Below are 17,596 nucleotides of genomic sequence, written 5' to 3'. Positions count from 1 at the left end.
GGTGAGGCAGAGGCAGGCAAATCTCTGTGAGTTCCAGACCAGCCTGGTCTACAAGAGCTAGTTCCAGGATAGCCTCCAAAGCCACAGAGAAACCCTGTCTCGAAAAAAACAAAAATAAATAATGTAGATGATCTTAAATATAACAAGATGATATTCAAGTCTCTCAAAGATAAAATAATTTTTAACTACATGGTTTGAGTACATTTATGATGTATTTAACCTTTAATATTTATATAAGTATTACATTCTTTTCTAATTCAATTGGATTCTGATACTTTAATCCCAGCACTCAGGAGGCAGAAGCAGGTGGATCTCTGAGTTTGAGGTCATCCTGATCTACAGAGTGAGTTCCAGGTTAGCCAGAGATACACAGAGAAGCCCCATCTCAAAAAAGTTTTTAAATTAAAAATAAAATTAATATAAATTATTATGAGGGAAAGCATTTAGCATATACTTCAGAAAAATATTTCTGTGGAGGGCACTGCTAAGATAATCAGAAAATACTTTTTTCCAAATAAAAAATTCACTGTACTTTAACTCATACTTTGTCTAGTAAGTATATATCCTTATGCATAAATATAAGATTCAGAAACTCTTGCTGTATTACAAAGCGGACCCTCTCATTCCTAGAAAAATTCATTCTGAAATGGCAGAATGCCAGCCAGTGTTTTATATTGCTAATTATATCCTGTTCTGTTTCCTACCCCAGTGACTTTAGAAAGAAACACAAGAAAGATTAAATCACCCGGATGCACATGGGCAAACAATGAGAGAAACTTTAGAACTTTGTAAATTACCCTAAAAACACACATAAAACATATACAAGAGTGTTGTTTATTGACCCATTTGTTGGAAAATCCTTCCCTGCTCTGATTTCAGTAACTAGATAATATAATCCAGAAATCACAACTAAATGTTTCCAAGAGCACACACACACACATACATACACACCACATATTGACACACACTACACACATACACACACATACACACGCAACACATATACACACATACACACGCATACACACTACATACACACACAACATACATGCACACACAGCATACACACACATTACACACATGTACACCATATATTCACACACAACACACATACACACACAACACTTACATGCATACATTCCAGGCTGGAGGGACAGCTCAGCCATTAAAGGCTAGGCTCTCAACCAAAAACATACACAGATGATACATAGACACACACCATACATAACACACAGAGTTACTATACAAACACAGACACATACACATCCATATTCAAACTTAGAGTTTTGCCACAATGTAGATGATTCTAAAAGTGTGAATATTTTTGCTATATACATGCATGTATTTGCTCCAAGTATAGTTTACCTATATATCATAAATAATTTATAAACACATAAATTTTACCATATATTTTGAAAATATAGCTTATAGGAAGAAAATTTATCAAGTATATTGAGACAATGATGGTAGAGCATTCTAACACTTTATTTTAGTAAGTTTAACATTACAAACAAAGTACATAAATCCTTATCTTCCTGGTTTTGTTAATTTTTAATGTAAGCCTGATGCCAAAATATTTAAAGTTCCCATTACATATATTGTTTTCTTTCATGTAAGTATTCAGTTGCATTGATTGCCTTTTAAGTTGAATTGAGCAAATGTTGGGTCACCAGAGTCTTACAGGCCAGCAGCATCAGGACTCCATAGCCATGACACGACCTGAAGCTATGGAAATACTGAAGGAAATTTACTTTCCTAGACTATAATATTGCTAAGGTATACTTTCTGTGTGTCAAACCCTAAAGTTTATGTATGTATTTATTTAATGACACATATATTCCATACCAGAAACCACCCCACCCCATGTCTCTTCCCACTGGTTCTCAAAGATACAACTGCGAGTTACTTACAGGATTTGTGGCCACTAAGGCCTGGTTATTGGCCACCGCAGTGAGGTGAATGATTGTCACAATCGAATTACAAACAAATGAAAAGAACAGGTTCTTATGCAAGGTGATCCTTTGGCAGCTTAGGCTCCTACGAGGCAAAAGAAATATACTGTGTTGATACCATAAAATGTTTCTACATTTTTAATTAAACGTAGTTTAAATAAAGTATACTTTCAACTTAAAGGGGTTGCTCTAATTTTGAAAAATTATTTTGTTTATCCATAATTTTCACTTGATAGAAATTATAATTGAGGAAAAACCCAGATGGAAATGAGTTGCTTTAGTAGAGGTGCCCAAATGTAGGGATGGGGAACTTGCCTGTACAACACCTCTGTACTAATTTTGTCTGTTTAATTCAAACACAATTAATATTTTAATTTATTCTGCAAAAGCAGAGAATGAGATTCAGTGAAGTTACATAATCAAGAACATGCCGATAAGGAACTTGAATGCTTCAATTTATCTGAGACTCTCACACAGACAAAATGCCTGTAGTTACACTACATAGTCTGCTTTGTGTATAGACAAGTACATTTTATTGGAGTGGTAATGACTATATTTATTTGACGACTTGTCAGAAACGTAATTGCATTTAAACTAGCTGCATTGATGAAAATTAGAAATTATTAAGGATTGTTTGGTTTTGTTGATTATTTTTCTGATAGCCCAGATGTCCTCAAGACATAAAAAGAAGTTGACCATTTATTATTTATATAAAACAAAGGAGAACTGGCCCCATGAAGGCCATAGAGAATAGATTTCAAAAAGGGGTCATTACAGTTGAGTGAAGCAACATTTCAGATGTAATTCATAGTCAATCTTAGAATTTTTTTTTTCCGTACATGAATACCTTGACCATATTCAAGGAAAAATTCCCTTATGAAGCAAATGAACAGTCTTATTTGAGGCTCCAGGTAACCACAACAAAATGAAACCTACATGACACTAACTGCTGACTGGCAAAGTTAAGCACGTGTGTAGTAATGCATGATGCATCATTTCATTGCAGAAAATAAAACCTCACATGTTTTACTAAAACTAATCTAGTCTTCCTTGAGAAACCACCCTACACAATTCCAAGACCTCTACTTTGAAAATTAAAGATTTAGTAAAATTTTGTCGCTTCCCTTTAAATTAAAAAAAAAATGGAATGTGTCAAAAGTTGGAATTAGAATGGGTTATCAGTGTTTTCCATTTTTAAAAATACCAAATTTAGACTATTTTTCTTCTGAAATGTTTGCAGCCCTATGGTTCTATATATATAGCTCTACTATTTCAAAGGATGAGGAAGTCAACATAACCCAAACTAATGTTATAGGCTGCCAATACATGCTGGATGCTATTAGTGAAGATTTATAAAAGCTTAATGATGGAATAGTTCTTAAAACAACCATTGAGTGTAGTTGAGAAAGTCATTTAAGAGCAGGTGTTTGCAACCATTTGTAATCCATCAAAACAGGAATTGCAACTCCTGGTTTCATGCTGGAGTCAGTGAACTTGACTTGATATCACAGTGCATAGAAGCAATGAGAGGAAGGCTCAGACAAAGTTTGATCTAAAAGTGTTGAACATACTCTATAGAAAATGGGAATTTTAAAAGAGTAGCATGATCTTGTAATACAAAGAAATTCATCACTGAAAGACAAGCCTATTTTCGATAAAATGACAGCAGTGACATGATTTTGCTAAATGAAGACAACAGATGAATAGGATGTGACTACTTAAAGATACTCTTCTTACAGTAGCTAGTATTATGCATAATTTATTTCTATAATGTATCACTCTCCTATGATGGAAGTCATGAACATACAACTGTCTGCTGGGAGCTGCCACTGTTTCTATGGAGTACCAAGCACTGTTTAGGGAAGAACTACTTAGTAATGCACGTATTTGCTTCTTTGAGTTATAGAATTTAAGTAAATGAGATACCAGCAAAAAAAAAAAAATATTTCCCTTAATGGGACTTAGTTTGCCTTTTTCTGCTGAGTATGTCTCTAATCTAAGTCATTGGATAAGATATATATACCCCTTCTTTTAAAAAAAATCATAATTGCCAAATTGTGGTTAAAATTTAAAAAAAAAAACTTTGCTTGAAGGGCAAATTTGAAGTATTTTAAAATAATGGATTGCAAGCATTAAAGAAGTCTTTTTATATAGTAGCAATACATGTCAGACCTGGGGACTTGGGAGGTCAAGGCAGGAGGACAAAAAGTTCAAGGCTAGCCTGGCTACAGAGGGAATTTCAAACCAGGTTTAAAAGCTTAATGAGATTATATCTCAAAATAAAATTTTTGAAAAATCACTGTGCTAGGAAAATATTTCAGTAGTAGAGCACCCACCTGCACCCACCTAGCATACACAGAGCCACAGGTTGGTCTCCAGTATTGCAAACTGAATAGCTAATTAAAATTAAAACTAAAAATGGTAATACTTGAATGTGGTAGTAAATGAAAGTTGAAAGATAGGATCTGGAAACTATAATAGCAACATTTATAATGATAACATTTAACACATGGTATCCATGTATGAAACTCAAAAATAAAAATATAATATTAAGAGATAATTGTAACCATTGATATTAATGATATGCTCATGAGTAAAGACTGGAAGAAGTTAAAGGGTTAACCTAGCATATAAATGGATTTTGGGAGCCCATTCCACATAGTAGGATACGCTCTCAGCCTAGACACATGGGGAGGGTCTAGGCCCTGCTCCAAATGATATGACAAACTTTGAAGATTCCCCCATGGAAGCCCTCACCCTCCCTGGGGAACAGAAAAGGGATGGGATAGGGGGCTAGTGGGGAGCAGGGGAGGAGAGGGAGAGAGAACTGGGATTGACATGCAAAACAAGCTTGTTTCTAATTTAAATAAAAGAAAAAGAAAAAATAAATGAAATTTAAAAAATTTAGGTTGCTCTCTGTACATGTGAACATCTGCCCTTTCCTACACTAGCCTACATGTCTGTTCCCCCTCAGAAATTTCTTTTTCATGTGATTCCTCCTTCACCGATCTGCCTTAAATGGTGAAAACTTAGGAATGAGCCCCTGGTATAGACTGTCCTCTGAAGATATAACTGAGTGTCAGGCTACATAACAAGCCACAGATCTCTTTAGCAATCCTGATATTCAGCTGAGCTGTCAAGACTGTTAGAATAAACTAGATCACTGCCAAATCAGTTCACTCTGTGTTGTGAAAACATACTCCACTGCCTAAAACATTGGCCTATTGCTTTAGTTTCCTCCATTTCTGCCTCTAGGCACAGCACAGATTAAACAAATGCATACAGATGCTATCTGACATATGGCTTCCATCAAGGTCTAGTGATAAAAAGGTTTCAGATTCAGATAGTGATTCCTATTGTTTCCTTTTAAACATACTCATTAACACATGTAAGTAGTTTGGCATAGATAAAAATCAACTTGTAAGTGAAAATTTTAAAACTAATTATTAAACAAATGATTTATGTAAAGAGACATGCTAAAATTTTGAGGTATGTACATATAAAATTTATCCTGGAGACTGCAACTCAGGGCTTTGTAATGTGCTAGGCAAATCCTTTTTCACAGCTAATGACTTTTTTTTTTTTTTTTTGAGACAAGGTCTTCCTATGTAGTCCTAGCTGGCTTCAATCTCGTTGTAGCTCAGGATGGCCTCAAACTCACAGACACCCAAATGCCTCTGCCTCTGGCTCTAAATTAATTACCCTATTGATATCACAAGGAGGACTACTCTTTTCTGAAATGAAATAAGGGAACAGTGGATTTGGGGGAGGAGGAAGGAGGAGTAGAGGGGAGAAGAGGCTGTGGTCCAGATGTATTTTATGAGAGGAGAATAAAAAGAGAAAGAACAAAAGAAAGAAACAAACAAAAGACACACACCACCATGCCTGGCTAGGGGTATTTTTCAATTATTAATCTATGTTCACTTTTTTAACCTCCAAATTATTACTTTACTCAAATATTAAAAGCAATTAATTATAATCCTTGGAATTATGTTGCAAAAACTCTTGCTGATGTCTTTAAATAACTACCCTTTCTATTTTAGCATAACCACAGAATAAAAACTGTGGTTAATGAGTGCGTATTGTTTCCATTTCATATTCTTTTCTGATAAGTATTTTAGAAAATCATTTCAAGATACAATTTTTGGTAAGCAGAGTTATATAGGCAATTGGTACAAGAATGCCAATCACACCATTCTAATGTGGGCCATTCCAGCTCTCTTTTGGAACAATTTTACAACAGATAATGTCAAGTCAGCACACACAGTCCTGACTGAGCTTCTGAAGCCTGAACCCACCTTACAGCATGTGTTTGAACAACTTTTTACCATTTCTAATCCTCAGACTCCTTATCTACATTACAGGAATCATCATATGATTCCCTTGAGGGTTAAGTATGATAAACTATGATGTATTCAGTACAACCCATGGAGAACACTTATTAATGCTAATTATTACTCTTAACATCACTAACACATATTTTAATTATGCAGTCAATAATTTCCTGGCACAATAGTAAGATGGCATCAAGTTCTATCTCAGTGATTTTAAACTGCTTCAATAGTGAAACAAACATGTTTTATGTCGCTCAACAAAGGAATTAAAAACCTACCATGTTTTTGTTACAGACACAGAAATTTAATATTCAGAAGATAATTTCAGTATGATGAGATCTTAATTGATCAAACAACCTAAATTACTTTCCCAAGGAACTCCATTCTGTCAATATATATCTCCAAACCACTGTGTTTACTATCATGGTGACCCCAATTTTGCTGTTGAATCTTCAAAATTTGGCTGAAGATGTGGTCAAGGACCTTGCCTTCATTTTCCATGAGTTTGCTGTGTAAAAAGAAATCTTAAGCTACTTTTCTCAATATTAACAATCAGCAACATAAAGTATAGAAGAATGGAGCACAGTGATACAACTGTAGCCCTACCTATAGAGCACTACTTCCTTATTCTGGCTTAGATTAAACCAGAATTTGATTGCTGAGTGCTCAGTCACCTCCCATTAAATCACTGGCCATGTATTTGAAAGGGCAGCTCATGGCAATCTGAGTACTAGCACAAATAACAGGCAGAAAACAACTAACACACCAAAAGAAGGGTCTACATTTTGATCATTTGTCATTGAACTGATTGGTGCTGATCATAACATTTGATTATCTGTGACAGGAGTATATATAATCTCTAGTGACACCTCTGTTTGAGGATACTTACGATTATCTAGACACATTAAAAAATGCGTGTCTATTTTCATAGAATGCTTAATAAAAATCCCTGCCTAGAGTTGGCCCTCTTCCATCATGATCCTTTCTTCCCCATCCTTGCCCTTCAAGACTGCCTCTTCAATGCCACAGATGAATCAGGACTGCACAGGGAGCAACCATGTTTTCATGTGGCCAGCTGAGCTCTTCCTATCTGTGAACTATGTCATACAAGTGCTTTCCCTTGTCTCCTAATGAGCAGGAAACCATCAGCAGAGAAAACAATCTTTGTTTGCATTTCTTGCACTCTGGAAACAAACAAAATCCTTTTAGAGGTAATATCAGTGATGACAGTAGCCACCATTAATTGAATCTTTAATATATCCTTGGCACTAACATAAGCAAGCTAGTCATTACCTTAACCCCATAAGATACCAGTATCTTTTAATAAAATTGAAGAAGGTTGTTCAAGGTCATACACCTAATTGATGACCTATTGAGCCAAAAAGCCTTGAGGAAGCAATGAGGGGTTTGTTTACTTTATTATTCAATTAGTTACTATTTGTTTATAGTTATCTGCTGACCACTGTTTCTAGATTCTGGGGAAACAGTTGTGAACTGCTTAGAACAAGACCCTAATAAGTTATTTTTATCATGGAGGGAAATAAACAGACAGGAATTGATGTCCTTAATACTTGTGCTCATTTTTTAAAAATTCAAAGGCTATCATCAGAATAAAGGCATTCTCAGGACAGGCCCAGTTAAGAGATGATAGTGGGAACGTGGATTTTAGGTAGAGAAGATGCCCTTAGTTAAAGCAATCAACTTGGTGTTTTAAGGAGGAAGAAGACCAGAGGGTGACAGCATAAGGTAACACTGCACCTTTCCACAGGTGGAAACAATTAATTAAAGAGGTTAACTTACAAAATATTTTCTTATTCTTCAGGACTGCAGTCAATTGTTATGTTTATTTTTCTTTCTAATGGGTGTGCGTGTGTGTGTGTGTGTGTGTGTGTGTGTGTGTGTGTGTGTGTGTGTGTGTGTGTGTAGTCTCATTTTCTAGTTATCCTCATCTTAAGATCTCAGTTTTTAACATCTGAATACCCCACCAGCAGGTGTGGCAGTACAGTTTCTATTCTCTCAATGGCTTTGTATTCCTTCCTGCTAAAATGATGGTACAATTCTTCGGGTGTTTACTTTGAGTTTCTCATATATAGTAACATCTGTGTGTGTGGATTAAAAATGAAATTACTTATGTCTGCAAAACTACAAGATGAGATTACAAAATATATTCACTTTTGGACAAAAATTACTTTTACTATATGTTCTTTTTGTACAACAGAGTTTAATGCATTTAAATAACTGTATAGTTTTATGACAAGCAATGGTTTGCCAGCTTGTTAAGATAATTTTGAGTCACTCTATACCATTCTAATTTTGACTCATTTAAATAGAACTTTTAGTTTAATTTTTTCAAGAAACTACATAAAATATACTTATGAAGAAGTTAATATTTATAAAAACATCAATAAACATTTATCTTTAACATATATGTGCAGCTCAAATTACACAATTATTTCTTAAAAGAATCCCAATTCTGCAGTGGGATATTTGCTTTTATTTCCTTATGTAAAACTCTCCTCAATTAACTACTAACAACAGTTATCTTAGAGTAGAAATGGTTTTTACTGAGAAAATTCCATTACTTCTTGCCCTACCCTGCCCTTATCCAAATCTAATACTCTAATGTAGAAATGCAGTTTTATTACATAATTCTGTATATATTTTTTTAATTTTTTTCCAACTACAACTCATATTATGTAATGGAAGTGGTTTTAACTCACACAACTTTCAGTAAGAGAAACACTGATTAAACTACAACTTGGAGATAGACTGAGTATGATTTGATAAACAATACTAAGAAAAGCATATTTAGGTAAACAATAGAAGGAGCCTAGGACACATGCATATGACATAATACACTTCAGAGATTAAGGACATAAAACTTGAAAAAAAAACCAAATGGATCACAAGAGTGTGAAAAGCAAGGATGTGGTGGGGGGATGGTGGGGAGGATGCTATCAAACAACTCTAGGTGACTGTGAATTCAGCCCTTGTCAAACTACTGACAGGTCAAAAGCAAAAGCAAATGAGCCACTTTTAAGTTCTAGTTTTCCAGACAAGTTTATCAGACAGCTCTGTAGCCCCAGACGCAATGTAGGATTCCTTTGATTCTCAGCTACCAAAGGCCAAGTTATATATTATGTCAAGTACAGCTATAAGGAAAAAACACACCTGCTCTACTTCAAGAGAAATGTGAAGACAAATAAAACAGATGTTCATAACACTGGTTAAAAAAATATTCAGATTGGGAACAAGGTGAGAGTTTGGGTCATTTGCCTTGAAACACTACAAGGCTATCTCACTAAATTGAGAATGCTTGACTCACCAATGGAATCTTTGTCTTGCTGTATTTTATTTGATATTTGTGTCAATAACTTAGATAATTTCTATATGCTTGAAAACTTGCTTTAAAAGAAGATAGAATTAGCATCTAAAATTCCAGCAATGATGTCCTTTCAAGAAATCAAAACAAATTGAAAAAAAATAACAGAAAAGGAAATGGACCATGCTTTCCTGACAAGTCAGATAGATGCTGCATGCTCTCTTTTATGTGCAAGCCCATGAAGCCTTTTATCTGAGTTGAAAGTAACATGCCTGTTTGCTACACTTTCAGTTTTGTACGGTAATTAAAACATAATTTGTAACTAATCCCAGTAAAGTTTATTTATTTTTTATCTAAAGGGTTCTGCTTTGTTTTTCCAAGGATTATTATGAGTAAGTCATTGCCTCCAAGGGCTTGGCAAACCCCAAAGTTATGGCTCTGTCTCTCCCCCTCCCCTTCTGTTCTCTTTCTTCTAATCTCCTGCTCTGATTCTGATACTTTAATTGGCTCTAATATAAAACAATCTATCTGGTGAGCAGCATTTCATGTTCTCTGTTTCTAATTTAAAGCATGGATGAGTAGTAGACTGTTGTCTTCCCTTTCTAAGCAAAAAATAACAAACAGTACCCTAAATCAACATTCTGTATAGTTCTTGGTTTTTATGAGGGTGGACCAATGACCCTTCATTACCAAAGTGGGGAAAGGCATTTCCTCCACAAAACACTAACTGAAGATGACTCCAATATGAAGAACAGGGGTAAGAGGCAGAAGGAACATGTGGATGGGTGTTTCACACACTCAAAGATTTTATCTGAAGCATCAGCTCCTCTAGAAATTGTTTCCAGGTTACTTGGCATAAAGCTAGTAGTTCCTATCTTCTATGAACATGCTTCATGCAGCATTTAAATAGAGGAATTTCTGAGGTGCTCAGACTTTCTTTGATTGATCTGCAGTCTGCCATCTTATTTTATTTGGACACTTCTATGGATCAGAATTCAGAGTCACAATCTAATGGCTTCCTGTCTTGATAGAGACAGGAATTTGTTGGAGGTTAGAAGTAAGATATGGAGTCAGTCCTGGATGGAAACTACAAAGTCTTTATGTCTTCATTCTCAAGTTTATTGAGTGCTAATTTCATGCAAGATACTATTCCAAGGCCTAAGATGTGTGAGGAAACAAAACAGAAATGGCTTCTGCTCTCCTGAATCTATTTTGTGGTGTTCTTATATTATTTTTATTAGATAGTATTTAGTTCACCAAACTATTCATTCCATATTTGCTTTCATTTACATGGACATTATTACAATTTCCTTCTAAATATGTTACATACAAAACTAAAAGTTTTGCCTTTTAATTTTTATTCTGAGGACCTTATAGTATATTTACTAGGAATAAGTAGCTAAACTGAGAACTTTTAAGGTACTTTTAATGGAAATAGTGGAAGCAATGTCCATACCTGAGAACACTGGATTTTAATAAAATACTGCTCAGCATTGCATCTCACTGACAATACTGATATTATAACAACCCTAAGCACAAAAACAGTCATGTAGGTGCTAATGCCATCTGCGTGGCAAGCATGTGAAAGAGCATCAGAGAAACATGCTCTGATGCATCTGTCTGGTAACAATGTCTATACATATAAAAAGTATTCAAAATACTATGAGCTCTGACTTGAGCATTTGATGTATTTCACTTAAGGCCTGTATAATAGCAAAGGAAATGATTTGTAGTTTTGTTTCCTTCTGTTCAAACTACCTATAACTCAAGAAGATTCAAGTCAAAGGAAATAGCTAAGTCTGACAGAATGACTATAGATTGAGAAAGAACTAGGAAATTTTTTACCGGTAAATAAGGAAAGAGTTAGCTTAGATAATCTTTATAGCTTTTAGTTTACAATTTCTACCTGATGAAATTCTGTTCATCAAAAAAATCACTTTTTCAATAACACTATCATATCACAAATCTCTGATTCATGACTCAGATGAGTCTTCCTTCATGTTCCTAAGTTCTTTATAGTTCTACTGTTTGACTAGAACATGGGGATAATGCTGAGTAACTACACAAATGTAGTTAGTTAGCTTATGTTCCCAAGCGAATTTGTAACTCATCGTTTACTGAGCAGTTCATAAATGCTAGCTACTGTGTGAGTCTATGATGTGTAAAAGTTTCCCCAAGACTGAAACATTCCATCCTGCTGGAAGGATCCTCAAGCAGAAAGGTAAAAACTCAAAGGCCTCAGGAAGTCCCTGAAATTGACCAGATTCACTAGGCCCCTCCATGACTGAGTAAGCAATAAAAACTGAGAGTTTCTCTCAGGCTGCTTGAAGTCTCATTGCAGAGAAGACAAGCCTGGAAAAAAGCAGAAACTAGCTCAAATACCTGGAAGAGGTTTAGGCCAAATGAGGCACCTGGGAAGGAAAATCTCCAACCTGTTGAGCTATTTGCAGGCTGTGCAACTGCTACAGGTTCCCAGCTTTGTGAGCTGCCACGTGTGCTGGAGGGCCTTGGTGATGCAGCTGTCTATGAGTCATGGCTGCTGCAGTCAGTTTCTCCTCACCCATTTTCATGTAAATAACTCCAATAAAAACTCATTGGTTCACCAAGTTGGACTTTGGTAGTATCTTTACTTTGGTCTTCAAGGGCTCTCTATCCAGGATGAGTAGATGTGTATATAGTGTCTCCCTAGGAAAAGTGCTGTTTACACAACAGTCTACTTAAAACATGATGGCTCACTTTAGAAAAAGAAAACGTTGAGCTTACTTAAAACCACACACTATTAATAAGTGTTAATATCAAGATTAAAATATACCCCATGCTTTTAAACACTGTCTTTCCCCATTTGTTAAAATTATGTCCAGATTCAAATGTTGCCTATCATACTAAGTCACAATGAAAAAATGCTTGATGCTTTCTTAAAAAGTTCAGTATAATAAGCAGCTCGTTGTAACCTTAGTAAAAACATTAGGTACATGCAAGGTAATTATTTGCAATTTTTTAATATTTTTTGTACTGACAAAGAACCAAATTTCTTAAATTGGTAACTCATTTGATTTAAGAAGTTTTCAATTGTGTGACACTATACAATTATTTTTAAGAGCAAAAATGTTTGCAAATAACAAATACTTGCATTTATTATATATTGATCTTAAATTTCTTTTTCCTAGAATTTTTTATTTTAAGCCACATAATTTCTTTCTTTCCTTTTTTTCTATATCAGCATTTCCTCTGTGTAGTCTCGGCTGTCCTGGAACTCCCTCTGTAGACCAGGCTGGTCTTGAACTCAGAGAACTCACCTGCCTCAGCCTCCCAGGTACTGGGATAAAAGGCAAGTGCCCCCACTGCTGACTTCTTCTCCTTTCTTATTATTTAAAGTCTATTCATAATTATTTGGACCCAAGGGGTCATATTTCTAATACTATATCTTAACCTTTTATGACATAACCTAATGGGCTATTAACTATAAAGCGTGAGGACAGTCTTTGGGACAACATGAAATTTCTGGCATTCTTAGGAATGAGGTTTGTATCTGTCTATTGTATCGTGGAAACTAATATATTTCAGATAAATATATGAGTTCATCTTTTAAAAATGATTTCCATAGATAAGTAATTTGGAGGCTTTAAGTCTTAAACTTTAAATATTTGTTGAATGGCTTTTGCTTTTAGAATAAAACACATGTAAGTAGAGACATAAAACACAAAGCCAAAATTCATATTAATGATAGTTTACCTACATAAATATCTTTTGCATGCAAAATACTTTCACAAGTACCCAGTTTCTTTGATGTTACATATTTTAACTTAAAGCTAACTCATTATAATTCAAATTACTTCTCCATTCATAGATTCTTAGACTTTGAAAGAACATTATAAGTCTTCAGGCCCAGATATAATCCCAAAATAGGAACAACTGACTATATAATATTCTTTTATATGTATGAATGTGTTCAACATGTTGTATGTGTGTAGGAACATGCACAAGTTTATGTGTATATGCATGTGGAGGTCACCAGTTGACCTCCAGACACCTTCCTCAACCATTGTTTCAATTACTTTTAAACAGTATGTTCCATGGAATCTTGAAATTTGCAGGAAAAATGGATGGTACTCAAAGAAACCGTTCTGGGGGAGGTAACCCAATCACAAAAAGAAAAACATGATATGTACTCACTCATAGGTGGATTTTAGACATAGAGTAAGGGATTACCATCCTACAATCCACACTTCCAGAGAAACTAGTAAACAAGGAAGACCATAAAAGAGACAAACTTTGTCCCCTGGAGAAGGGGAAAGGGTCAACATCCCCTAAGCAAATTGAGAACATGGGAAGAGAGGGGAGGAAGCTACGAGAGTGAAAAGGGAAGAAAAGGAAGGATGCAGAGATCATGAGGAAGCAGAAATTTTGAGTCAGGTGTAGAAGAAAAGACATATGATGGGTAGGATTTTAGTTGGGGGGTGGTAGGGGAGGAAGGGAGGAGAAGGGAACTGGGATCATCATGTAATTCAATCTTGTTTGTAATTCAAATATATAAAAATAAAAAACTAAAAAAATTTGAAAAAATAAAATAAAACAGCATGTTCCATTGAACATGGAATGTGACGATTTGGCTAGATTGGCTGTCCAGCAGGGCCTGGGGTCTTTCTTTCTCTACCTCACCAGCATTGGGATTACAGGAACCAGTTTCCTGTTCCTGGCTCTTTACATGGATGCTGAAGATCCAAACTCAAGTCCTCCTCTTATGCAGAGAGCACTTTACTGACTGAGCCATTTCTCTGACCAAGCATATCAACATTCTTCTTAGATTAGTATATAATTTCTCTCTGAAAATTTTGAGTGACAATGAGGTCATTGATAACTAGATACTCACTACAATTTGTTTAGCTATTGAGAGGTTTTTTTTAATTAAGCCATATATTTTCTCCTCTTTGTTATTGTACAAACTCTATTCCTAATTATAGTTATTTGTGTTCAAGATGTTATTATGTTTCTATCGCTGTACATCTTAATCCTTTATGACTTAACGTTCTTTGTACTTTTATGATATACTCAAAACAGATATTGTTTGCTTTAATATCTCAACCTCCTTGATAACCCATTTATTATGAAAGTGTTTTCTCCTTTGAGAATTGAATGAATGAACAGTCTGATTAGAGATTCAGACTGATGCTATACTTTTCCTGGTCTGGTTTGGCTTCAGTATTGTTTGCCTTGGCAGCTCCACTTGCCTCATATGCCCAGTGAGTATTTCTTTTATTAACTCCAATCTTTTTCACATGAGGAAGTAGTATTAATTTTGCTTTTCACTTGATGGGTATTTTATTGACATCTTTGCAAAATCAGAATTACGTGAAGGCATATGGCCTAGAATTCCAGGAGACTATTGTTTTCTTTCTTTTGGAATGCAATGTAATTGCTATTAACTTTATTGATTTCAGAAATTTAATGTCCTAGATGTTTTGGCTTATTACATGAAAAATAGAGACAGTTTAATGTGAAGCGTCTCAGCTGGAATGGAATGGTTTTTAATTTAAAGAGATGATTATCTCTCAAATACTTTCAAATTTTTGCACCATGTCCACTGTACTTACTTACAGCTTCAGTGAGGAACTCAGGAAGAGTCCACTGAGGAAATGATCAAGTTTAGCTCCCAGATACGAAACATTTAATCAAGCTATTCAGGTAGAAAAGATGATAGGCAGAACTCACTAGTAGTTTTGTGTTTATATGAGGTACAGTAAAATGTAGGGGATGATGTAGCCACGCCTGCAAGGGCGTGGTCAGGGTGATTAGAGTGAGAGCCGTTCAGGTGGGGGTTTCGGCTTTCGGTTTCACTTTCTTCTTGCTGTAAGGACTGCTGCCCCCCAGCTGGCTAGGTCACTCTGTAAGTAAGGCTTTTCCCTATTAAAATCCCTTGTATTTCTACCTGGCTCCATATTGGTAATTCCCCACCTTATCTGGTTGTGTGGCTACAGCATCCCCTACAGTAAAAAGCAACCTAATATTTTTAAGCAGAGAATGACAAGTGAGGTCTGTTTTGGATGCAATTTCTTTTAAGATTACAGGTGAATAAAGGAAGCTGATTTAAAAACTACTAGAATAGCATCTGGGTGTGGTGGAACACACCTTTAATGCCAACATTTTGAAGACAGAGTTAGACAGATCTCTATGAGTTTGAAACTAGCCTAGTCTACATTCAGATCAGCAGTGGCTACACAGTGAGTCCCATCTGAAAAAGAGATGATGCAAACTGGATTTGGTAAGGAAAGAAAAGGAACTATGAGGAGGAATAAAAAGATAATGGACTCTTCAATTACTGCTAAATTTCCGATGAATGCAAATGAGTTTTTGGTAATACCATCAGTGAAGCTCACTCTGCAAGAAACTTGTCTTAAGTTTGGAAGACTTGAATGTTATGAAATTATTCCAAAAATGTTGTTTTTAGGTTAGGAGACTTTTGGATTGATACAATTCAAGAAGCACAAAAACTTTTGTCTTTGACCAAAAAATGTCAAGGTTTGAAAAATATAAGACATTGCATAATAAAACTAGATACATATTGCAAAAATGGGCTAGAGAGACAGATCAGTGGCAAAGAGCACTGGCTACTCTTGCAGAGGACTCAGATGAAATTCCCAGCTCTACATATTGGATCACAAGTGTCTGTAACTCCAGTTTGTAGGGATTCAATGCTTCTACTGACCCCTATACATATCAGACATGCCCATAGTGCAAGAAAAGTTCAGCTACTATGGAAATCGGTGTGGTGGTTCCTCAGGAAGATGGGAATGAATCTACCTCAAGATCCAGTTACACCACTCTTGTACCTATACCCAAAGGATGTTTCATCTTACTACAGAGATGCTTGCTCAACTATGTTCATTTCTACTGAATTGATAATAGCCACAAATTGGAAACAGCCTAGTTGTCATTTCAACAAAATAGAAAAAGAAAATGTAGTACATCTACACAATGGAGTATTGCTCAGTTGTTGAAAAATATAAAATTTGCAGGTAAATGGATGGAACTCAAAAAATCATCCTAAGTGAGGTATCCCAGACTCAGAAAAACAAATATGATTTGTATTCATTTATAATTAGGTGATAGCTGTTATGTTAATGATAACCAAGCAACAGAGATTAGGTATAGAGTAAGGGACTAGAGGGGAGATAAATCTCATTAAAATGACTCCTATTAATATTCTGCTGTACTCATAGACCAGTGCCTTGTTCAGCCATCATCAGAGAAGTTTCTGCCTGCAGCAGATGGGAATAAATATAGAGACCTACAGCCACACATTATGCAGAGAATGAGAGACCTTAGAACACTCAGCCCTAAATAAGATGTCTTCATTAAATCCCTCCCCTCAGGGCTCAGGAAACCCTGGGAAAGAAGAGGCAGATCAACTGAAAAATGGATAGAGAAACTGTGGTACATTTACACAATGGAGTACTACTCAGCAGAAAAAAAAAACAATGGAATCTTGAAATTTGCAGGAAAATGGATGGAACTAGAAGAAACCATTCTGATCGAGGTAACCCAATCACAAAAGGACGAACATGATATGTACTCACTCATATGTGGATTTTAGACATAGAGTAAGGGATTACCAGCCTACAATCCACACTGCCAGAGAAACTAATAAACAAGGAGGACCCTAAAAGAGACAAACTTTGTCCCCTGGAGAAGGGGAAAGGGTCACAATCCCCTGAGCAAATTGAGAACATGGGAAGAGGGGGGAGGGAGCTATGAAAATGAGAAGGGAAGAAAAGGAAAAATGCAGAGGTCATGAGGGAGCAGAAAGGTTGAGTCAGGTGTAGATTAGAAGAAAGGATATGTGATAGGTAGGGTTTTAGTTGGGGAGTGGTAGAGGAGGAAGGGAGGAGAAGGGAACTGGGATTGTCATGTAATTGAATCTTGATTGTAATTCAAATAAAAAAGTCAAAAAAAAAAGAGTTTATATGCTTTCGGATAACTCATGAACTTCC

At 35.6% G+C, this 17,596-nt stretch overlaps 1 protein-coding gene across 2 annotated transcripts in view; it reads right to left on the bottom strand.

Moving 5' to 3' along the window:
• The window catches only part of Calcrl (calcitonin receptor like receptor), a 90,214-nt gene that overhangs the window by 19,512 nt on the left and 53,106 nt on the right, over nucleotides 1-17,596 (bottom strand). For both annotated transcript variants that reach the window (XM_027422703.2, XM_027422704.2), the window contains one exon: nucleotides 1,911-2,037. In XM_027422703.2, coding sequence (XP_027278504.1) covers nucleotides 1,911-2,037 — 127 coding nt within the window. The remainder of the gene's footprint in view (nucleotides 1-1,910; nucleotides 2,038-17,596) is intronic.

Source organism: Cricetulus griseus, chromosome 6 (assembly GCF_003668045.3).
Source record: "Cricetulus griseus strain 17A/GY chromosome 6, alternate assembly CriGri-PICRH-1.0, whole genome shotgun sequence".
Taxonomy (NCBI): Eukaryota; Metazoa; Chordata; class Mammalia; order Rodentia; family Cricetidae; genus Cricetulus; species Cricetulus griseus.
This window is presented reverse-complemented; position numbering and strand designations above follow the sequence as displayed.